This window comes from Lissotriton helveticus, chromosome 5_1 (genome assembly GCF_964261635.1).
Source record: "Lissotriton helveticus chromosome 5_1, aLisHel1.1, whole genome shotgun sequence".
In the NCBI taxonomy this organism is placed as follows: Eukaryota; Metazoa; Chordata; class Amphibia; order Caudata; family Salamandridae; genus Lissotriton; species Lissotriton helveticus.
In genome coordinates, this window is record NC_136065.1 from 337,389,237 (window position 1) to 337,412,973 (window position 23,737).

General features: G+C 45.8%; 1 protein-coding gene across 13 annotated transcripts in view; it reads right to left on the reverse strand.

Moving 5' to 3' along the window:
- LOC144754523 (cyclin-dependent kinase 11B-like) overlaps positions 1-23,737 on the reverse strand; it is a 431,279-nt gene that overhangs the window by 242,860 nt on the left and 164,682 nt on the right. For 7 of the 13 annotated variants that reach the window (XM_078642437.1, XM_078642429.1, XM_078642438.1 and 4 more), the window contains 3 exons: positions 10,787-10,968; positions 8,773-8,863; positions 1,348-1,469 (listed from right to left, as the gene is read on the reverse strand). In XM_078642437.1, coding sequence (XP_078498563.1) covers positions 1,348-1,469; positions 8,773-8,863; positions 10,787-10,968 — 395 coding nt within the window. The remainder of the gene's footprint in view (positions 1-1,347; positions 1,470-8,772; positions 8,864-10,786; positions 10,969-23,737) is intronic. The other 6 variants (XM_078642431.1, XM_078642439.1, XM_078642435.1 and 3 more) reach the window with 1 other exon arrangement.

Consider the following 23,737-nt stretch of genomic DNA (forward strand, 5'->3'; position numbering starts at 1 on the left):
ATTTTGGAAGAAGTAGGTGATATTCCTTCATGAGTTGATGACAAGGAGGTCTGTGAAAGAACCCAAGAGTGTGACCTGATTCTACAATATGGAGCACCGCGAAGTCTATTGTGACTTTGTTCCATTCACAGAGTGAAACAAAGGAGACTCCACACTAAGGCCTGTGTTGTGATTAGTGATAAAAGCAACATTGTGAAGTCAAGCATGCTTTAATCAAGCTACCAGCAGTTGGTCTCATTATATGGTTCTTGCAGGTCTGGCGAAGGATTTAAAACCCATATTACCAATACACTCTTCTGCATATACAGTGTCATATCGTGTCAGTTTCCAGATAACCTTTTGTGCACGGAGCGGGGGGCTAAACAAATCAAAGTATTATTTCATAAACTTATATTCTGAAACAAGTTTTTCTCAAAAAACTAACTACTGAATCATAAATTTCAGATACAAACATGAACACCTTCCAGGCACTGCACCTTCTGGAAGCTTCTACAAGGAAAATATACATTTCTATTTTAATATCAAAGGGTATCAGAGTACACAGACCAGAAAGCATCTGTGTGTTCTTGAAGTGAGAAATTGGGCACAGGGGGTGAATCAAACAATCCTTACTAGCCGGCACAAAACCAGAACAAGATTGTGCAGGGGCCGATGATCACACATATTAAACAGTAATTTTGAGAACCCTTAATAATAAAAAAGTCTTTCATGTACTTACAGTAGGCTTTGACTGTGCTAAGCTTTGACTATTAACAGAGCAATGTATATACACAAGGAAAATTGATCTATTCAACTGAAGGACAAGTATACACAAAATACATGTCACAAACCCAGGTCAAAAACATGGTGTACATGATCAAATGTTTTGGAGGCTTCACACAAGCAGAAGGGATTAATACAATTATTTCCTCATCTTGCATCATGCAGATTTTCCACAACAACCTTTTATATACCTGTCTTTTTTTTGGCTGCACAGGCCTCAATCTTATAGCATCAGATAATCAGTAATGCTTGAGCATGAAAATGTTATTTTACTCGTAGATACTGTACCAAACATTTTGTGACACAACCACATCCAGCTTTTGACTTGCAGCGAAACAGTAGAGGAGCACCAGGCAGGTTCAATAGCTTTCTAGGGGTTACGTCTTAACAAGTGGTGGAGGAGGCTTGAAACAATATTGAACCCTGATATCACAAAACAACCTATCCAAGCAGTCACTGAGAACATATTACACATGGTACTCTTATATCTCAAAATAAACAAGGAATGAACCCTTGCCTCAAGAGTCTCTATTTCATTTTAAAGAAAAGAATTATAGGTAACTAGAGAAAGGTCTTTAAACTTACCCTAACAGTAACAATATTTGGATGTTGTGCTTTCAGAATGGTGTTTATTTCTCGCAAGGAAGTAATCGGAAAGCCTTCTTTCTCTTTTTCCATTTTTAACCGCTTGAGAGCCACAATTTCATCTGGAAAGGCAGATTTGTAAATTTCAGACATCCAGCTTTGATACTGATGAGAACGGAGGCATACTGTTTTGAAAACAGTATCATACGCTTTACTACCCCATTACTTCAAATAAAGTAAATATTTGTTAAGTATCAGTAATCCCAAGCATCAATTGTGTATTTGTTAGGGATAATACAATATTTTTTTTTACTTTTATGTAAATAAAATATTGAGTTCTGTGGGTGGATCACACAGTAAAGTGACAAATATCAAACTGTAAATGATCCACAAAAACACATTTGGCGGACTACAAATCGATCTTTTAACTCATTTCAACATTTCTGCAATAAAAGGGTTCAAATCAGTGATACAAGTCATTTGCACTACAATACATCCTTTTCAGAGTTCTCTTAACAGACTGTACTTTGTAGACTTGTGTATGTCTTGTGTGTTCTACCAACAGCACAGGCAAACTGCCCCTTATCAAAGGACGCAACAAAATACAAAATAATATAAGTGTGGGGTTTTTGGGGGGAGGTGAGAATGAATATGCTACTTACCAGTATGCATCTGTTCTTGGCATGTAGGGCTGCTAACATTCATATCTGTTGCATTAGATCGCCGCCTAGTGTTGGGTCCGGATGATCGCACATTGTTGTCCTGGAAGAGTCTTCGAAGTATCCTGAGATAGGTGGCTCCTCCCCTGGACTACAGTGCGCATGGGCATCGGCTCCATCCCCAGATTGTTTTTAGCCATTGTGGCAGAGATGGAGTGTAAAGTGTAAAGGATGTCCATGCTAATGATTGAATGCAAGAGTATGTCTGCAGCTGCGACAGGCACCGGGGAGGAGGGTGGGCGATATGAATGTTAGCAGCCCTACATGCCAAGAACAGATGCATACTGGTAAGTAGCATATTTAGTTCGAGGCATGTGGGCTGCTAAATTCATATCTGTTGCATTGAATACATAGCAGTCCCTCCATTAGCGGCGGTTGCCCGTGCCAGCTGCAGAAACCTGAAAAAGTGTCTTGAGAACAGCCTGCCCAACAGCTGCCTGCTGTTTGGAATGCACATCAACACAGTAGTGTTTTGTAAAGGTATGTGGTGTAACCCATGTGGCTGCTCTACAAATGTCCTCTAAAGGAATGTTCCCCAGGAAAGCCATGGATGCCCCCAATTTGCGTGTGGAGTGTGCCTTTGGGGGTATTGTTAAGGTGCGTTTAGCCTTTTGATAGCAGAACTGGATGCACTTAACAATCCATCTGGCTATTCCTGCTTTGGAAATAGGGTTGCCCTTGTGCTGTGGCGAGAAGGCAACAAAAAGTTGTTTTGTTTTTCTAAAGGGTTGTGTCCTGTCAATATAGTACATCAACGCCCTTCTAACATCCAAAGTATGGAGCATTCTTTCCGCCACCGTTTGTGGGTTTTGGAAGAATGCAGGCAAGTCAATAGTTTGGTTGAGATGAAACTGTGACACCACCTTCGGAAGGAATTTAGGGTTAGTACGTAGTACCACCCTATTTGGATGAATTTGTATGAATGGCTCTTGTATTGTGAGCGCTTGCAGCTCACTAACACGTCTCAGTGACGTAATAGCAATAAGGAAAGCCACTTTCCATGTTAGGAACTGGAGTTCACACGAGTGTAGTGGCTCAAAAGGTGGTCCCATCAGCCTGGTGAGGACCACATTGAGGTTCCACACCGGAGCTGGCGGTGTCCTTGGGGGAATGACTCGTTTCAGACCTTCTAGGAAAGCCTTAATGGCAGGCACTCTGAAGACAGAGAGATGTTGCCGGTTCTGAAGGTAAGCTGCTATGGCGGATAGATGTATCCGAATGGAAGTGTAGGCTAGATTGCACTTGTAAAGATGTAACAGATAGCAAATGATGTTAGGGATAGATGCATCTAGCGGGTTTATGTTATTGGCTGTACAGTGAAGAACAAAACGCTTCCATTTAGCAGCATAGCATGCTCTGGTAGTCGGCTTCCTTGCCTCCTTGATGATGTCCATGCATTCTGGAGGTAGGTGAAGGTAGCCAAACTCTAGGACTTCAGGAGCCAGATCGCCAGGTTGAGCTGTTGCGGATCTGGATGCTGAATGTCTCCATGGTTCTGCGTCAAAAGCCTGGGCGTTAGGCGCAGCCTTTGATGCGGCACCACCGAGAGCTCCAGAAACGTGGTGTACCATGCTTGGCGTGCCCACGTTGGAGCAACTAGGATGAGTGTCATCGAGTGCTGCTTTAGTTTTCTCGCCACCAGCGGTATCAGAGGGGCTGGTGGAAAAGCGTACGCAAATTTGCCTGACCAGTTCATCCATATCGCATTCCCCTGCGATTGTGGGTGAGGGAACCTGGCGGCAAAGTGTTGGCATTTTGCGTTTTCGTTTGTGGCAAACAGGTCTATCTCCGGATGACCCCACTGCTGGAAGTACGGGCGGAGTACTGATGGGTGTAACTCCCACTCGTGAATTTGATGGCTGTATCTGCTGAGCAGATCCGCCATCTGATTGTCCTTGCCCGGGAGGTGTTCTGCCATGAGGAAAATGTTCCTCTGAATGGCCCACTTCCACATGCTCTGAGCCAGATGAGACAGCTGTGGCGAGTGGGTGCCTCCCTGCTTTTGAATGTAGTACATCGCTGTCATGTTGTCCGTCCGGACTAACACTACCTTGTTGCACAGATGTACATTGAAGGACTTGAGCGCCATGAAGATTGCCATCCGTTCCAGATAGTTGATGTGCATCTTCTGTTGCTGCGTCGTCCATAGTCCCTGCACTGTGTAAGTGAGCAGATGAGCTCCCCATCCCTGGAGAGATGCGTCCGTCGTCAGGGTAATCTGTGGCACTGGCTCTTGGAACAGTCGGCCCTTGCAAAGGTTGTGTGGAGTCCACCAATGCAGAGAGTTGAACGCCCGACTGGTAACCAACTCTAGGTCTGTCAATTGTCCCTGAGCCTGTGTCCACTGGTTTGCTAAGCACTCCTGGAGCAGACGCATATGTAACCGTGCGTGAGGGACTATGAAGATGCAGGAGGCCATCATGCCAATCAACTGCATGAACACTCTCGCTGGAAGCGAGTGTTGTGGTCTGAACCTTTGGATCAGAGATTGCATGCTGTCTATCCTGACCTGGTTTGGCTGAGCCATAGCCGTCAGGGTATTGATCGTCGCGCCCAGAAACTGCCGGACATGTGCTGGCTGAAGGTGCGACTTCGGGTAGTTCAGCGAGAAGCCCAGATTGTGAAGGAGGTGAATGGTAGTTGACATGTCCGCGGCGCACTGTTGTTCCGACTTGGCTTGAACGAGCCAGTCGTCTAGGTAGGGGTAGACATGGATATTCTGCCTCCTGAGGTGCGCCGCCACCGTCGCCAGACACTTGGTAAACACTCTTGGGGCGGTGGTCACTCCGAAGGGTAGGACTTTGAACTGATAATGCCTGCCTTGGATAGTGAACCTGAGGTATTTTCTGTGGGATGGGTGTAGTGGTATGTGGAAATAAGCATCCTTGAGGTCTAAGGTTGCTAAGAAGTCCCCTTGGTTTAACAAGGGAAGAATCTGTTGCAGTGTAAGCATATGGAAATGTTCTGACAGTATATACAGGTTGAGGGGACGCAGATCCAGAATGGGTCTGAGAGATCCGTCCTTCTTTGGAATAAGGAAGTACAGGGAATATACCCCTGTGCCTTCCTCCTCCACTGGCACGAGCTCGATTGCGCCTTTTTGCAGCATCACCACTACCTCCTGCTGCAATAAGTGCAAGTGCTCTGCGGACATAGGCCGCTGCCTTGGTGGAATGTTGGGTGGAGTGGACTTTAACTCTAGACAATAACCGTACTGGACAAGTTTTCGTACCCACCTGTCTGTGGTGATGTTTGTCCAGAGCGGCAGGAACTGCTGTAGTCTCCCCCCGACAGGTGTTAAATGGTCGGGGGGCAGTGACAGAGAGTCACTGTTTGTTTGGGGCAGAGGAACGGGAGTTGTTGTTTCCTCTGCCACGTCCTTTGGTGCTGTTTCCTCGATAACCCCCTTTATTCTGCTTTGGGTAGGAGGACTGTGCTCCACCTCTAGTGAACTGTGATTGTTGACCCATCTGTCCTCTGGTGACTCCACGTGCACCTGAGCGACGAAAAGTGTTGCCCCGGAATTGTTGCGATTGAAGGGCCCCCATAGACTTAGCTGTTTCGTTGTCTTTCTTAATCTTTTCGAGGGTGGTGTCAACATCAGGACCAAACAGTCTATCAGGATTGACGGGTTGATTGAGTATGGTCGTTTGAATGTCCGGTTTAAACCCTGATATGCGTAGCCACGCTTGTCGTCTCAGCATGACGCTAGTGTTAATAGCCCTAGCAGCTGTGTCAGCGGCATCAAGTGCACACTTTATGGCTGCGTTGGAGATGAGTTTGCCCTCCTCTATAAGCAGTTTGGTAGCCTCTTGAAACTGCGAAGGCAGGTGTTCTAAAACTTGCTCTAGGGTGTCGTAATGCGCCCTATCATAACGTGCCAACAGTGCTTGTGTATTCGCAATTTGCCAGAAATTTGCGGCTTGCGCAGCTACCCTTTTGCCCCCTGCCTCAAGCACTTTAGACTCCGTGTCTGGGGGAGGAGCTTCACCCGTCGTCTGGGAGTTTGCCCGTTTGCGGGCATTCGCGACCACAAGAGAGTCTAGTGGCAACTGTCCCCGAATGTATGCAGGGTCTGCAGGTGCTGGTTTGTATTTCTTTTCGATGCGTGGATTGACCACCCTCGCCCTGGTAGGCTCTTTAAAGATGTCCGCAGCATGCTTAAGGACACCTTTGAGCATAGGCAGTGTCTTTACTGTCTTTTCGGAGACTGAAAAAGTGTCAAACAGAAAATCTTCCTCCACTGGGTCAGCATGCATGTCCACATCATGATTAGCAGCTGCCCGTTCAATGAGTGCATGAAAACCTGCAGAGTCTTCTGTTGGGGATGCACGTGCACTGAAAGGCTGTGGGTCCTGCCCCACAATCTGTATCCCTTGGTCGCCTATGTCGTCATAGGAATCCTGCTGTGCATCGGGTTCATTGATGGGGAAAGTGTACTGGTCATCTTGTCCATAGTCCTCTCCCTCAGAGTGTTCGGGGGAAGGTGTCGGACTCCTTCTAGGAGGAGGCTGGATAGGTTCAATCAGGACTGGAGCGTCCTGTGCAAGCCTCTTCTTCTTCAGTGGGATAACATAAGAGTCCACTGGGTGGGAAGTGATCTTCCTCTTGTAAAGGGTCAACTTGCCCGTGTGTGCGTTGATAAAACGCTCCGAATCGTCTCCGGAGTCGAGTTGTCGACCCGATACTCCAGCAGACGTGGACGAGTCCGATGTCTTTAGCGCCGTCTTTGGCGCAAAGGCCTTTGGTGCCTCCTTTGGCGGCAGAAGGAAGAGAAGTTTGCTAGCAGGCTTCGCCGGCATGTCCATCGGCTTCTGTTGCAACGGCGCCGGAGCCGACGTCGTAGAGGCCTTATCCCGAATTCTCTGGAGTGAAGCGGCGATGAGGGATGCTTCACCCACGGCGTCACTTGGCGCCGACGAGGAGGCCTTCACCTTGCCTTCGGAACCGACGTCTTGTGGTCCCTTCGGAGTCTTAGACGCCGATGCTGCAGCCGTAGACACCGAGTCCTTGGACCGATGTGTTGAGCTTCCGCTCTTTGATCCGTGGGATCGCACAGGCTCCGTGTCAACCACGCGTCCGACTAGCGACGTCTCAGTCGGCACCGGAGTCTTGTCGCTGGCTTTGGCGGACTTTGACGGCGTCGTCATCCCGGTCGACCCGTGCCGGACGACCTTCTTAGAGGATGCCTCCTCCGTTGACGACTTCGGCACTGTCGAATCGACAGTTTTCTTCGACTTCTGTGGACCGGAGGCCGACGGAGTCGATGAGGTAGCAGGCTTTGGTGTTTTCGGTGGAACGGCCGCCATCTTAGATGCACTCGAATCCGTTAGTTTCGGTTTCGTTTTCGTGTCGGCCATTTTAGGTGTAGTCGATACCGTTTGTTTCGGTTTCGATACGGGCTGCGTAGCAAGTATGTCCGTGGCCGGGCCTGAAGGCGGGGCCGTGGCTTGCGGTACGGGGTCTTGGGTAAGGCCGAGTGGCGATCCCGTGACCCGAGCCTGATCCGCGTAACCTTCGGGGCATAGCTCATCCCCTGAGCTATCTTCCGCGGCCCCATAAACTTCTTCGACGTCCCCTACCTCGTCGACGTATTCAAGGCCTTGATCCACGACTCTGTCGTCGTCTTCCGGATCCGCCTCGACCTCCGTCGCGGGCGGCGAGATTTCAAGATGATGGCTTAGGCCCTCTTCTTCCAGTTCGCCGAAGATGTTCTCTGGAGCCGGGGCCGCTTGTCTGGCCTCGAGGCGCACCGAGCGCCGAAGCTTGAGCGTCTTCTTTGACTTGAAACTGGAGCAGGCCTTGCAGTTGTCCTCGTTATGGTCTGGCGAAAGGCATTTGTTACAGACCGGGTGCACGTCGATATGTGGGTATTTGGACTCACAGACGGGACAGTATTTAAACGGGCTCCGCTCCATGCTGAAAAGTTCTGGTCGTGTTGCGATGAGAAGGCCTCGATGTCCGAAGAGTGATACGACTCCGCAGATTCCGACTCAAAGAGACGGAAGAACTCGAGACCGTACGCAAACAATACCGACGTAATGAAACTAAGGCCTTTTGGCCGTAAAAAAGCTAGTTTTCTCGGTTCCGACAGAGAGACGTCGAGACCGCATCCGAACCCAATGGCGGAAAAAAACAATCTGGGGATGGAGCCGATGCCCATGCGCACTGTAGTCCAGGGGAGGAGCCACCTATCTCAGGATACTTCGAAGACTCTTCCAGGACAACAATGTGCGATCATCCGGACCCAACACTAGGCGGCGATCTAATGCAACAGATATGAATTTAGCAGCCCACATGCCTCGAACATTAAAAAATGGAATTAGGATTTTACAAGGTTTTTGTCGGTCTACAGTGTTCAACTTGCCTTCAAAGATTTTGGGTCAAATAATTTTTTTAACAAACGATGAAGCAGAAGCACATTACTAAATGCAGCATTGTAATCTGCTTACTTTTAATTACACATTTTAATATCCTGTAAATCGCTCACAAGCATATTCACTCAGTTACTTTACTTAATGTTAATACCAAAAGCAAACAAAAATCCACAAAAGGAGAGTTATATTGAGTGGTTACATTTTTGCAACAGTTAAGCCGCGCAGCCTGCTTCACCACAGCTCCATTATGAAACTGCTGGATTCTCTGTACTCATACATCATCTGTATCTATGTCATGCAAATCTTGCTCAGTATTCACACAAACACACCTGTTTTCTTGTCTTTTGCCCGGTAGACCACACCGTATGTGCCCTCTTCAATTCTGTTCAGACACTGAAATTCTTCCACACTACGACAGCCCTAGAAGAGAATAAGGAGGCCTTAGGAGAGCAGGGACTTGACATTTGAAAGAATTGTATTTGTGCAACCATTCTAATTTACTTACTCAATGACAGAATTTGTGGGCAGAATAAGTGACCAAAACACATACTTTGTGGTGAAAGAAGCAGCAGAGATATATCCAATCTTTTTTCTTAACATGCCAATACAATGAAACTTCATTATAAAGGTTTATGTTCGCTTTTTTTGGCTAGATAATATTGAAGAATGCAGCAAGGCAAAAAATCCAGGCTAAAGGCATCGGCGTGAACTCAGTTACATAAGACAAAGCAGAAACTCTAAATCTAGGCGAGGGTATAGGCTCCTCAAAAGATGACCTATGCAGAAAAGGTAAACAAGGGCAGTTTGAGCTTCTGTAAGGCAAGCTTGCAGCCAAAATTCTCTGCACGTAAAGGTACTGCTGAGCAACATGTTATTCCTCAGCCGACTCGCATTCTACCAACTGACTTTGAAGGGAATTTGATCAGCAAAGGGTAGGAAGCAACAAGAGAAGAAACCCATTGAGATTACAAAGGCCTCTTGTTGTCACTATTGGACAAACAGACTAAGAAAACAGCGAATGCACCAAGGATCAGGAAGCCCAAAATTGGGGGATTCACTAATTTTTACTGTTTAATAATCACACAGATGTACAGTTATAACACATATTAAATGTAATTTCTCACCACAATAATTTTTGGAGAGGGAACTAATATTTTCATTACGTTAAATGTATCAATGTAAGAAGGGTAACTGTATATAGTTGTGAGTTTTTTTCTTATTAAAAGAGTCCCAACTTCAGAAATCATTTTTGTTGAGAACAGTGCTTAATTTGAGCAGGTGGTTTCCGGTGCTTGGCACCGGCACTTGAATGTCAGCACCAGCTCCTATGACCGTTTGCCTAGATAGGGATGAGCACAACAATTGTTTATTAATTAAATACACATTAACAATAACTAATAACTGCCACACATCATTAGTATAGCTTTGGGGGCCTGGAATAGTATGAATTGTCATACTTATTTGTTTGATGGTTAGTAGTTGAGTTGGTATTGTCATGGACAACACTGGCAGGGACAATGGATGGTACAAACTGCAGTGGTCTCCTGAGGAGGGCCCTGGCTCTTATTTTATTTTACAAAATAAGCATTGGTTGAGAATAATTAATACCACCCGCCTGCATTTATAGCAAACAATAAGTGAGGTCAGGGTCACCACAAACAAAGGGCGATGGCTTAAATACAGCTCACGCAACCAGCTGTATTCACTTGTAACAAAGTGAGAGGATGACCAGGTTTGTCGCCACATCCTTTACCTTCAGCCCTTCTTAAGTTGGTTTATATAGAATCAAAAAACACTACAGAATAACAGTTTTGTTCTTATATTTCTGTGGAAAAATACAGTCAAACACTTAGACTGAAGTAACATTTTCGACAATAACCCAAAGGCAATTTCGGCTGTTGAGTCATTTGAGGGTGGATAAAACAAACTATTTGTTTTGAGGTGGAAGTCCCTGACAAAGATAGTCTTTAAAACAACCTGCTATCGGGATATTGTTGGCCTATTCATTCTAAAAGATTTTAATGCTGTGCATTATGGAATTTCTATGTGGGAAACACACGAAATTCAACTGGTGATGGCATTATTGGCCACAATCTCTTCCCAGGTACACTTTCATTCCCCAAATGCACAACTACTGAGGAGGTAACTTAAATATGACATTGCAAGACCAAGACACAATTTGGGTAGTTTCTGCCGAAAATATGTGAGGAAAATTAGACACTCGCTGAACATTCACACTCCATTGATTCTCAGAAAACAAAAACAAATTATCTTACGGGAAGTGGAAGATGTTAAGTCTTTTAGTAAAACATCTGGGTTTTACAATACAATAAGACTCTTTACCTGAAGAGCAGGGAGGTATTTGGGTAGCTGCTGCTTCAGCTCCAACGGGGATAATGCTGGTGAGTCAGGGACAAAATCTACTTCTGTCAGAACATTTGAACGAGGGGTGTCATCACCAATATCGTCGTCGTCTTCCCCTTCCTCAGTCTCACCAGAATCATTGTCAAACCTCGACTCTGTAACTTGAAAGGTTAAAATCAATAATCGAGCCAAGTAGTAATACTAAATTTGTGCCTGGTCTAAACCACAAAAGGCATTTTAAATAACATGCAAGAGGAATTAGCACGAGACAACAATTACTTTTCAATAGACAAGGCAACAGACATAGAAGCAACAATTCAATATAGAAGAGGTTCATTCTATTTTCTGAGTTTGGATGTGAACACTTAGACAGAATGTGAGAAAGTGCCCTCTTTCTGCATGGTTGCCCCTACTTTTTGCTGAACTGCTGATGTACTTTGACTGAGTGCGCCCTGGGCTCCTGCCAATCAGGTACTCAGGGCCTATGTTCTTTGGTGCAACAGGTACCCAGGGCACTGTGAACAGGGAAGGCCTCTAAGGGCTGCAGCACTTATTGTGATACCCTTAGTGGCCCTGTACCTTTACACTCACACACTGACTTTGCAGGCTGCATGTTTTGGTGCAGAACAAAGTGAAGGGTCGACATGGCACACATCCATGTGTGCCATGCCTACAGCCCACTGCACTGGCATTGATCAACTACCCTTCTAGTTGGGTGCACTATACCAGTGGTGAGGGTACAGGTGCATGAGCCCTGTACCCCTACAGTGTGCCAATTTGTAGACATTGTAAGTGTAGTACTGCCATTAAGAGTATAGGGTGGTGGGTGTTTGTCATTACGAACTCCACAGTACCATAATGCCTTTACTGAAAACTGAGAGGTTTGGTATCAAACTCCTCAGCACATTAAACCCACACTGATGCCAGTGTGGGATTTAATGAAAAATGCACACAGAGAGCCTCTTAGAGATGCCCCCTGAAAAATTACCCAACACTAGTGTCCAGGCTGAGTGGCTGCTCCCCAACTGCAACCACCAGACATGTTTCTGGATCCCTGGGTCGAGAGCCTGCAGCTCTTGGGGGCCTGAAACAATGCGCATCCTGGGACAAGGTGACAAGCCTCCTCCCCCAGGAAGGGCAGGGACCACGAAGAGGAAGCTTCAAAGACTTGCCGCATTTGTGAGCTTACCCAGGCCTTTTGTTGCTTCCAGCAACTGGTCCCCACGCGTTCGGACTACGGTTCCCAATAAGGTGCGCACACCTTTCTTCCCGCGAGCGCGCACTCCTGTGTGTGGAACATGCACACACACAGGACATCCCGAGAGAGGGTTCGCGCAGCCACTTTAAAAAGCAAACAGCGCGAAAAACAGGCAATCCCTTGGATGCGGTTTTGCCAGCATGAGTCAGAGTGCAGGTAAGGCTGGGTTGGGGCTTGCTGTATTTTTGGGCGCGGTTCGGGCAGATTGTGGGCTTTTGTTTAAGTATTCATGTTAATCACAGCCCATTCACGAGCTGTGATTAACATGAATACTTAAACAAAAGCCCACAATCTTCCCCGCACAGCGCTTTACTAACAAGAGATTAGCAAGTTTAAAAAAACAGCGTGTACTTTCAGAAAGTACACGCTGTGTTTTTAAACTTGCTTTACTCTTTTGTTAGTAAAGCATGGTGCGGGGAAGATTGTGGGATTTTGTTTAAGTATCCATGTTAATCACAGCTCCTTCACGATCTGTGATTAACATGAATACTTAAACAAAAGCACAGTGTGTGATGTAAAGTGCATTGACACCTTACAATGGTATGAGTGGTGCTATTATACTAAATGAATCCGAGAGACAGTAATTTTGGAGACTTGAGGGGCACTGTTAAGGGGCGGAGGTAAGGGAATCCGTGGCAGAGGTGGTCATGGGGGGGGGGGCATTAAACATTGTTGCACAGGGCGCCACCAGTGCTAAAGCCGGCCCTGGAGATGGGTCACCTCTTATTCCTGTTTTTGGGCTCTCTCTTTAACTCTTCTCCGACTTCGGGCCTCTTTTCTTCTACCTTCAAATCAGCTATTCTTCTTCTTTAACATAAGCAGCCTTCTTTAGCTCCTAATGACATCTCTAATTTCCGGCCTATTTGCTTCCATAAAAAATTCTGGAATATATTGTGTTTTCTCAACTTTCCCTTTCTCTTCAAGGTAATGACCTTCTCTACCCAGTTCAGAAGGGCTTTCGTCATGGTCATTCACCAAAATCCACTTTACTTTCAGTTTCTAAATCAAAGCTTCATGCTTGTCATCACAAACATGCTTCACTTATTATTTATCTTGACCTTTCTGCAGCTTTGACACAGCGGATCACTCATTCCTCATCTACATGTCTGGTCTCCAGTACTACTCAACTGGTTTCATTCTTTTCCTGCTTAGTTTCCTGGGAAAAAACAGCATCCTCAGCAGGCTAGTAGCTCACCCTGTTTTTGAGTTGTCTCCGGGGGTTGTTTCTAGTCATCTAGTCTTCTCATTGTACACTATGCCTTTCATTTCTGTTATTTAATCATTTGACTTTCGCTTCCATTTCCATGCTGAGGGCTCTCAAATCTGTTTCTGCTTTTCTTCCTTATTGGACATCATTCTTGACCGTATTTATGCTTGTTAATGGACTGCGGAAACTGGATTACTATGTACTTTAAAAAGAATAATAATAAAAACAAAATAAGATCTTATTCCCAGCTTCAGCTGCTATTACCACCCATTGGCCTATTGTTTTATATATATCACTATTCCTACTTTCTCCTCAGTTAGCAATCCTTGTGTTATGTTTAATCATTCTCTGACTTTCTCAGAACAGTTGTGTTCTGTGGTCACATCTTGCTGTTTACATCCCCATAATATCCAGAAAGTCAAATCTGTTCTCCCCTTCTCCTCCATCCTCCTCCTGGTCCAGTGTCTGGCCCTTTCTCGACTCAACTACTTTCCTTCTTTATATGTGGACGTCCCTTAATTGCTGCTCTCCCTACTCCAAAGCTACTTAAAAACGTTTGTGTACGCCTTCTCGTTTCTCTTAACTTTCTTACTCAGACTTCTAATTTAGCTCAGATTCTTTGTTAACTGCTTTCCTTCCAGCTCAGATGTTATCGTTGTGTTCTCTTCAAGGGTCTTCACTCTCTTGCTCCAGCTAACTTACTTGATTTCTCAGTGTACTCCAATGCTTTCTCTTATTTTTGGTTCCACATCTATGTAGTTTCTATTCTAGTTGTTTCTTCAAGCTTTCACTTCTTCACATTGCCGCCTCCTAATCTGTTAAATAATCTTCCACTTTCTATTCTCTCTGCTCCTATCTTTTCTGGTTCTAGGGCAATTTCCAGTCCTTTCAGCTACCGCCTTGCCCTCCAACATTGTAGCTCTGAACATCTCCAGGACCTGCAGGCTTTCTAGTGTACTCACGCTCTACTGGGCCTCTGCAGGAGGGGATGCAATGGTAAGGGTGTGTCGACCCATAGTACAGGGCAGACCTTAGTGAACATTTTATGCACACGCAGCAGTGGCGCAGAAACCTTCTGAGTCAATTGACGATGCGAAGGGGCGGCCAGTTAGATTACAGCATAGCCGACTGGGTCAAAGGAAGTCTTCAAAGTGCAGCATTTTTGTAGCTGGCTCACAAGTGCCCCCAACAGGCCTTCAGTTCTGACTATCATCTAGTTCCCTGCTGTATTTATGAAAGTAAGTAATCAAAACTCTTCTGTATGTGTCTGGTAACCTACCTTCATTCTCTCATCGTCACTTCCTCCATTTGTTTTAAGAGACAGTTGCTTAAATTTGAGATGGGGAATGAAACTCTGGTTTGCGACCACTAAACTTCTCAATTTCATCAGAGTACTGAAATTGTGTATTTTTGTCAGATTTATTTTGTTGAAGCAGTGACGTATTTTTGGAGTCCAGAGACACAATTCACAGTATTGCAGTGTACTCTGGGTAAACAATATTTATTATGTGATCCACTCCTTAGTTCCTTTTACCATCTTCTTAAAAAATTGTGTGCATAGCTTTGATTATGGAGCTAAGCCTCATCAGATTCCAGGTCTTGGCTACTCGTCAGTAACAGGAATTCTAATTTTTATGTCCGTCAGTAGACAAGACCTCTAAATTTTAGTAAAACTATCTATAAAATAACACTTGCTATAAGATACTTTCAGCCAGTCTTCAACCATTGGTCTCTTGTTGCATCATTCACATTTTTCTCCCGCCCACAGTAGCATACAACATGAGCCAATGGATCAACCCCCTGCAGCCATTGGATAACTTCAGTGTGAGCGACGGCATTCTACTCTTTCACAAAAGCGCATTCACACCCGAGGTAGTGACCTTCATTACCAGGTACTAGTACAGCAATGTGTGCTTTTTGGGGAAAAAAAAAATTCTCTGCTCTTAGCTAATATTTTTTTTAGGTCTCGAGACCTATCAATGCGCGCAAGCGGAGCGGAGCGAGAATTCAAGTGCTCGAAATCCTCGTCAAACCAAGGGCTTCTTGCGCTGCGGTTTTCATTAAGTTGACGTGAATCACGTGACCAAACAAGCACGCGCATTCACGGCCGCACAGCACATCAAAGGGCTTCGCCCAGCGTGCGCTCTGCGGCTTCTCCTCCCCTAATTACCAGCTTCCCCCATGTCTCCCTTGTGTGCTTCTCTCGTAGGCTCTCCCGCCCCCATCCGGCTTCCGTCCGGCCATTTGCCACACTCCTTGCCTCTGTCTTGCCTCCCCCTCCATTCTCCTCCCCTCGCTCGCATTCCCGCCCCCATCCGGCTTCCCTCCGGCCACATTACTGGCACTTTAATTTTAATCTCATCTCTAACGTGAGACTTGTTTGAATAGAACACGAGGGTAAAAGGAATCCGTCCAAACCTCCCATTCAGATTCCATTCAAATCACTCCAGATCCCGTAACCAGTGTCTTTAAACACACAGTGCAGCGCTTTTCACGTTTCTTCAGCTGTTTAGTTATGGGTGGACGGCAGGCCACGATTTGGTATCCCGTAAGGCTGGCACGCCCTTTCATACTTCATAATTCGGTTCAATGAGAACCACTGTAATTGGCAAATAGTAAAACTATTACCCAAAGTGCATAGAAACAGCAGAAATGCCACAGCATAAAATATACTACATACATGCATTGCCCCCTGACAGTTTCATATGTCTTGTGTTTCCTTTCCCATGGCAGTCTTAGAACTACTTCACCCTCGCATCTCTTAACACATAAAGGGGCTTATTTACAAGACCCTTGCGCCACTTTTGCGTCATTTTAAGGGGCTTGTAAATAAGCCCCAAAGTATTCAAATAACTGTAGCTGGCCAGTGCCTCCATTTGACGGTGCGTACATCCTGCCTGCACCGCGCTTTCACTTTCAAGGAACGGTATCTGTTTTGCACCTTACAAAACAAAGCAGCCCACAATCTCTGCGCACTCCCCTTAGTGGTCACCGTGAGAGTTAGTTTTTATTATTATATAATGTTAAAATATTCTTTATATTGGAAGGGATGAGGACATGTTCATGTGCGAGCAACTCACACAACTGAGACATACGGGCTGGGCACATAGAGTACCGGGGGTCATGACCTCTGTCTTTGGCATGACTCAGAAACAAACGTTATTTTTCTTTCTTTTAGTCTTCACGAGTTTAATCAGGAGTGGTAGGTTGAGCTGCATGAATCATATCGGCACTGTCTGCAGCCCCGTGTGCGCCAGGGTCCCTCCACCCTGTAACAGGCTGAACAGGGGAGCACTGCGCACCAGAGCACAGTCCAGAGGCCCCTGAGAGCACCCGTGCTGCACACGGGAGCACAGCCCAGAGCCCCCGAGAACACGGATCCTCTACACTGTAATAGACTGCACAAGTGAGCACTGCACAGAGGAGTGCTGGACATGTGAGCACAGCCCAGGACCCAGTGAGAGCACAGACCCTCCACACTGTAACAAGCTGCACAGGGGAGCACAGCCAAGAGGCCCCCCGAGAGCACGACCCTCCACACTGTAACAAGCTGCACACTGGAGCACAGCCCCGAGAGAGCACGGACCCTCCACTCTGTAACAAGCTGCACACAGGAGCACAGCCCCGAGAGAGCACGGGCCCTCCACACTGTAACAAGCTGCACACAGGAGCACAGCCTCGAGAGAGCACGGACCCTCCACACTGTAATAGACTGTGCTGGAAACACTGCAAGGAGATTAGAACAGCACTGTCTTCTGCCCCGTGCTGACACGCTCTCTCCACTGTGTAATCATTGCACGGGGGAGCACAGCCCTGAACCCCGTGCCAGAACCGGTCCCTCCACAGTGGTTACCTTTCGCTAATGAGCTTTTCGCCAGCACTCACTGCCGTCTTGCCTCCCCCTCCATTCTCCTCCCCTCGCTTGCATTTCCGCCCCCCCACCAGGCTCTCCCGCCCCCATCCGGCTTCCCTCCTTGCCTCTGTCTTGCCTCCCCCTCCAAGAAACAAAATAAAGCACTATGGCTTGTAGACGTGATGTATTCCTACCACCGCTAAAACCCTAATTCGGACGCAAACTCCGCATTTGAATAAATTTACATCTGTCGTGCAAGCAGCGCTCCCCGCTGTTTTTATTTTTCCAAATAATTTTCGCATGGCCGATACATCCAGAGTCCGTTCATCTCCGAACAGGGGAATCCTCATACGGTTCTCGTGATAGCTTCCCAACCCGGTGTGTGACACGCACAACACTGCAACAGAAGCTATAGGTACCTAGACTTAAAGTGACTGAAATGTGAACCATTTTAACTTTGTGGTGTTACATGTGTTCTAGGTACACCTACATTAATTGAAGGGTTAATAAATGCCCCGACATCGAAGTTGCAGTAAACTGTACACCGACATAAGAAAGCTTCGCCCATAAGCGGCAGCAGCCACCCCTCCCCCTCCTCACCCCGCCCCCACTTTCTCACTCACCAGAAGAAAAGCAACGTGTAACCGGATCTGCGCCCCATGCAGCCTGCAGGCTGCCACTTTAAGGGAAACCTGGCCCTTTAAACAACGTTCGCCTCCCTAGCAGCACAAAATGTTACAATCGCTTCCTAAATAGGACACCGTACAATAGGACAGCATTGATTTAAATATTACCCTCTAAAACGAGATGCTTGGCATTTGTGTTCTTGATGTTCTAACTCGGTCATCTTCTCGTGCTGGCTAGAAAAGACAGGCCTGCTCGGCCAGTCGAACAAAGACGGTCAAAATACAACAAATGAACAATACTAGTAGTAACAGAGCATGCAAGGAAGCAGTTTATCTACAGGATGTTTAGGATATAATAGTTGCATTTCATGTGATTGAGACGAGCGGTGAGAAAAGTACCTTGTAATAAATCGGTTTACGGTAGCACATCTAACAGACCTTTAGTGTTCCTCGAGGGCGTCTGCCCGTAGCCGTAGGTATTCTGATTGCTACCCCATTCTTTACAGATGCATGCCTGTGTATACCGGAGTCTTGGCCCCCAGTGAGATTAAGTACTTGCTACACGGTAAGTGGTTGAACATGAATACAGTAGGGCTTAATATCTGCTGTTTAAACGGTCCCAGGATCGCGACATAAATAGTATCCTGAAATGTCCACCCCCACGGCTCCAGCCTGGGTCTTGATTCTTTGGTAAATTCCCCGGACAGGGACTATTGTAGCGTATAAATAATTATGGGGTAAAGTTGAAATGTAAATGGTCGTTCTGATTTCACTTTAATATTTCTCTCAATATCAATCTCTCTCCCTGTTGCGCTCAGAGATGTAGCCCCTGAGTTATATCTCTGCTTTATCTAATAGTGATTTATTCAATACTGTCCAAATGGCAGCAGAAGTATTAATTTCAAAGAGAATCCTTTTTCTCATCTACAGCATTTGTGAGGTTCTCTTGTTCTTCTCAGTATTATGCAGGTACACACACGTTCTGCATATTGCTTACAACGACCAGAACTTCAATGGATCTATAATTATGGTTTTTTTCTTCACTTATTGACACAGTTCTGTTTAATGCATTCGAAGGGTAAGGCGTACGTTGTCCACATTCTATCATGGCAGAGTTGTGTGCACGTGGAGACAGTGGCGTTACAACCAGAGCTGCCGACTTTAGAACCGGAGAGCCAGCATGTTCGAGTCTCGGCAAAGGTTCGGCATTCTGTTATTCCCAGCAACTACCCCAATCTTCCTGTGCCTCAAAATAAAATTGAACTTGTCCTTGTGTAATGTAATCGGCGCTTGTGTAAAGCGTTTCATCCTTCGGTTTGAGTTTACGCTGTATGACAAAAACTACAACAAGCACTGGCGTTGCCAATAGGTTTCGCATTTGGAAAGTTGGAGCTATTGGTTTTGTAAATGACATTTTAAATTTATATATCGTTATTGGCATTGTAAATAACAATGCTATTAATTTATATATTTTCAGTGCCAACACATTAAAAAAATAATTGTCATTTACAATACCAATAGCCCACACTTTCCTAATGCGAGACCTATTGGCAACGCCAGTGCTTGTTTATATTGTCCAGTGCCCAGCAGCTCCACCAACAAATAAGTCATAGCTGCCAAGATTTTAGATTGCTATGTGTGACATTTTCATAAATTAAGTGTTATTATGAGTGACATTTCAACCACTATGAGTAACACTTGTGAGTAAATATACCTAGACTGAATAAATGCTACAAATAACCAAGTGTTAACTGCATACAATACCGGTGTGGAGCGCATTTACACCCAGTCTTTACTGTGCAAAACATGCAAAAAGCCTAGCGTTTAGGGTCTCTGTCTCGTGCCTTCACTCAGAAATGCTACATCGTAAAGTGTGCTGATGTCCTCTTCAATAAAACAGTGTCCATCCTAGCTTACTGGGCCTTCAATATGTGAACGACCCATGACTCTACCTGAAAGTATCTCTTACCATCATCCAGGTATGCATGTCTAGTGCCTGCGGCTGAGATCCGGGACACCTTCAGATGCAGCATATTGGGCTCCTACAACCCTCCTAACTAATTCTGGCATTTCGCTTTTTGCGTTCCATTGTATCAAATTGCATAATATGCTGTGCACTAGTTTGGGGGAGGAAATGTCTCCCTACCTGTCGGAGTTTTGCCTTGATGGTGTCATTTGGGCGTGACACTGAGCCAGCTTGCACGCAGTTTTGTTACAGTTTGGATTAATTTGTTGAACTATTGAGGAATATGGTGTGCGTCCCATCCCCTGTTGTTGATGACAGAACTTTGCCTACCGGGGATAGCACCCACATAAAAAAGGCTTAAAATGGAGAATTAAAAAGGACATTGCAGCATGAGTCCATACAATGGCGTGGACATCAAAGTTCATTTAAAAGACGGTGTTGAATGTTCAATTTGGACTGTATTTTGAATATGTCAATAAGAATCAGTTTATAGTTCAGCTAAAATATGTTATGGTGTTGAGTCCGACACGGAGAAAATAGAGTACAACTGTTAATTTCGAGCTTCGATACTTCCTATTGCATTATGGGTATTGTAGTATTGTTCCAAATGAAAGGGCGCCAAGGGCGGGAAACAAAGCAGTCACAAGCAAATTAGGGAGTAGTAGTAGTAGTAGAAGATTGGATATCCGGTTAAAAAGGTGTGGGCGAGACGATGTTTGATCACATATTCGCACAGAGAGGAAGTCGGAGGATTTTTAACGTTCGTGGCAGGTAGGAGATTATGTCGGGACAGCGCATGGGAACAAGCCAAGTTAAAATGTGGGTAGGAGGGAATAGAAGTAATGAATTCGTTTTAACATTCGGTGTTTAGTATAATATGAGGGTCAACAGCAAGTTTGGTAAACGTGTTTGGGTAGAAATGTGTTTGATAGTTGGGAGGTACACGGAGAGAAGGAGGTGAGTGGGTTAATTCAGCAGAACTCGCTGCATTAACACTTGAGCTGATAGAGTGTTGTATTTGAAATTTCTGAATGAGAGATTGTATGTTGGCTATCGTGGCTGGATTTGGATATGCCTTCCCCACTGCGGTATTTACTGTTGCTCCCAAATATTGTTGTATGTGTGAGGGTTGCAGATGTGATTTTGGGTAGTTTAAGGAAAACCCTAGACTGTGCAGTAGCTGGATTGTCTGTGAGGTATGGCTGGCACACTGAGCGTATGAGTTGGCTTTTATGAGCCAATCGTCGAGATAGGGGAACACATGGATGTGTTGCCTCCTGAGGTGTGCTGCTACTACTGCTAGGCATTTTGTAAAAACCCTTGGTGCTTTAGTTACCCCGAAGGGGAGAACTTTGAATTGGTAGTGGTGACCTTCGATTGTGAACCTGAGGTATTTCCTATGAGCTGGATGTATAGGGATGTGAAAGTATGCATCCTTGAGATCTAATGTAGCAAGGAAGTGGCCTTGCTGGAGCAGTGGGAGCACTTGTTGTAAAGTGATCATATGGAAATGTTCTGATAGTATGTATTGGTTCAGAGGTCTTAGGTCCAATATTGGTCTGAGGGATACGTCTTTTTTGGGGATGAGGAAGTATAGAGAATATACTCCTGTTCCTAGATGTTGAAATGGGACTGGCTCTATGGCATCTTTTTGTAGCATGGAAGGCACCTCTTGTTGTAACCGCGTGATGTGTTCATTGGACGGTGTTTGGGCGGTATGTTGGGTGGAGTAGAATTGAGTTCCAGGCAGTAACCATACTGGATAATTTGTCTCACCCACCTGTCTGTAGTGATGGCGTTCCAGACTGGTAGGAATGGTGTTATTCGCCCTCCGACTGGTGTTAAATGGTCTGGAGGGAGTGTGAACAAGTCACTGTTTGGTGGTGGTGGAGGCTCTGGTGTTGTTACCACCACATCCTCTGCCTTTGTTATTGTTCCCTCTATAACCTCCTCTATTGGAGCCTCTATTAAAGGTGCTTTCTGTAGTACTTTTAAATGAGGAAGAGGCCTGGGATGTGTTGCCGCTCCCTGAGCCTCGAAAAGAGGAGTGACGAAAGGCGCTTCGAGACTTTTGAAATTGGAGTGCACCCATGGACTTAGCGGTGTCGGTATCTTTTTTCATCTTTTCTAAGATGGTATCCACTGCAGGGCCAAACAAGAAATCCTGGTTAATGGGTTGATTTAGTATGGTAGACTGCACTTCATTCTTAAATCCAGAAATGCGGAGCCAGGTATGCCGGCGTAGCAACACACTAGCGTTGACAGACCTAGCGGATGTATCAGCTACATCAAGGGCGCATTTAATGGATGCATTGGTGATAAATTTCCCTTCTTGTACTAGTGCATTTGCTTTTGCCTTATAGGGTTATGGTAGGTGTTGTAATAACCCTTCCAATTCATCATAGTGTGCTCTGTCATAGCGTGCTAGGAGAGCTTGTGTATTGGCAATTCTCCATGTATTAGCTGCTTGAGAAGCTACTCTTTTGCCTGAGGCTTCTAAAATATTTGACTACTTGTCTGGAGGGGGGGGCATCACCTGTTTGCGAATTCGCTCTTTTTCTAGCGTTAGAAACAACTAGAGAGTCGAGTGGTGGCCGAGCCTTGATATAAGAGGGGCCTGTAGGGGCTGGTTTATATTTCTTTTCAATTCTTGGATTGAGTAGACACACCCTAGCTGGGTCTTCAAAGATATCCGATGCGTGCTTTAGTACTCCCTTTAACATAGGCAGTATACGTACAGTCTTCTCTGATGTTGGGAAGGTGTTAAATAGGAAATCCTCCTCTACAGGGTCAGTGTGCATGTCTACGCCATGATACTGAGCTGCTCTGTCTACTAGCTGGTTAAAAGCGACAGTGTTGTCAGTAGGAGATGGCTTTGTGGGGTATGTGGAGGGATCAGGTATAGGTTGTGTATCATATGGGTCATCAGGGTCGTTTTGATCGTCCCATATGGTATCTTGGTTCCCTTGATCGTCAGGGTCTATAAAATCCTGTTGAGGATCTTCACCCATGTCTTCTTCCTCATCATAATGTGGAGGTGTAGGAGAATAGGGACCATAAGGCATGTTAGGAGTGAAAGGAGGAGGTGTAAAAGGTCTTGAAGGGGATGTCCCAAAGTCTTTTTTCTTAGGAGGAACAGGAGAAGGAGCTTCAGTGTCCAGTCTTCTCTTGTTTTTACTGTAAACTGCTATACATCCTGTATCAGGTTCTATATACAGTCTATTTTGGCCTGGGCTCACTGGATCAGGATGAAAACGTTCTTTTACTGTCGGTGACTTTGGCACCAAGATTTTTGGATCGGTCGCTTTCTTGTCCTTATGTTTCCGTGTGGCTGTATCCGGCTCGATGTCCTTTGTCAGCTCGACAGCTGTTTTCGGGTCGACGTTTTTGTTCGACTCAACAGTCTTTTTCGGCTCTACTGTCTTTTTAGGCTCGATGAACAAGTTACTTACCTTCGGTAACGATATATCTGTAAGAAACAGTAGTTAGTATTAGATTCCTTACCTTAGAATATCCCCAGGCGTCAGTCTGGATCCGGAAACTTTTGCGTAGCAGTACCCCTGCGCGTCGGTAGGCGTCGTCTGCAGGCGTCCCCTGCGGCTCCGCGTCCGTCGTCGGCGTCGTGCGCCGTGATGACGTCGCTGGAGTATATAGACGCCGCCTCCGCGCGCTGACGTCAGTTCTTTGCACACAGCTTTTCCGCGCCAGAACACGCAGAGCCATGTGAGAACCAACACTGGTGCCATTAGAAACTAGGGCCCTGAAAGGGATGTCCTTAACCCTAGGTATCAGTTCGCAGAACGGGGAGGATGGGTGGGGCGGTAAGGAATCTAATACCAACTACTGTTTCTTACAGATATATCGTTACCGAAGGTAAGTAACTTGTTCATCTGAAAGAAACAGGTTAGTATTAGATTCCTTACCTTAGAATAGATACCCCAGCAATACCAACCCCGGTGGTGGGTCTGCGAACCAATACAATCCTACACCAGAAAGTCCTGGAGGACCGAACGGCCAAAG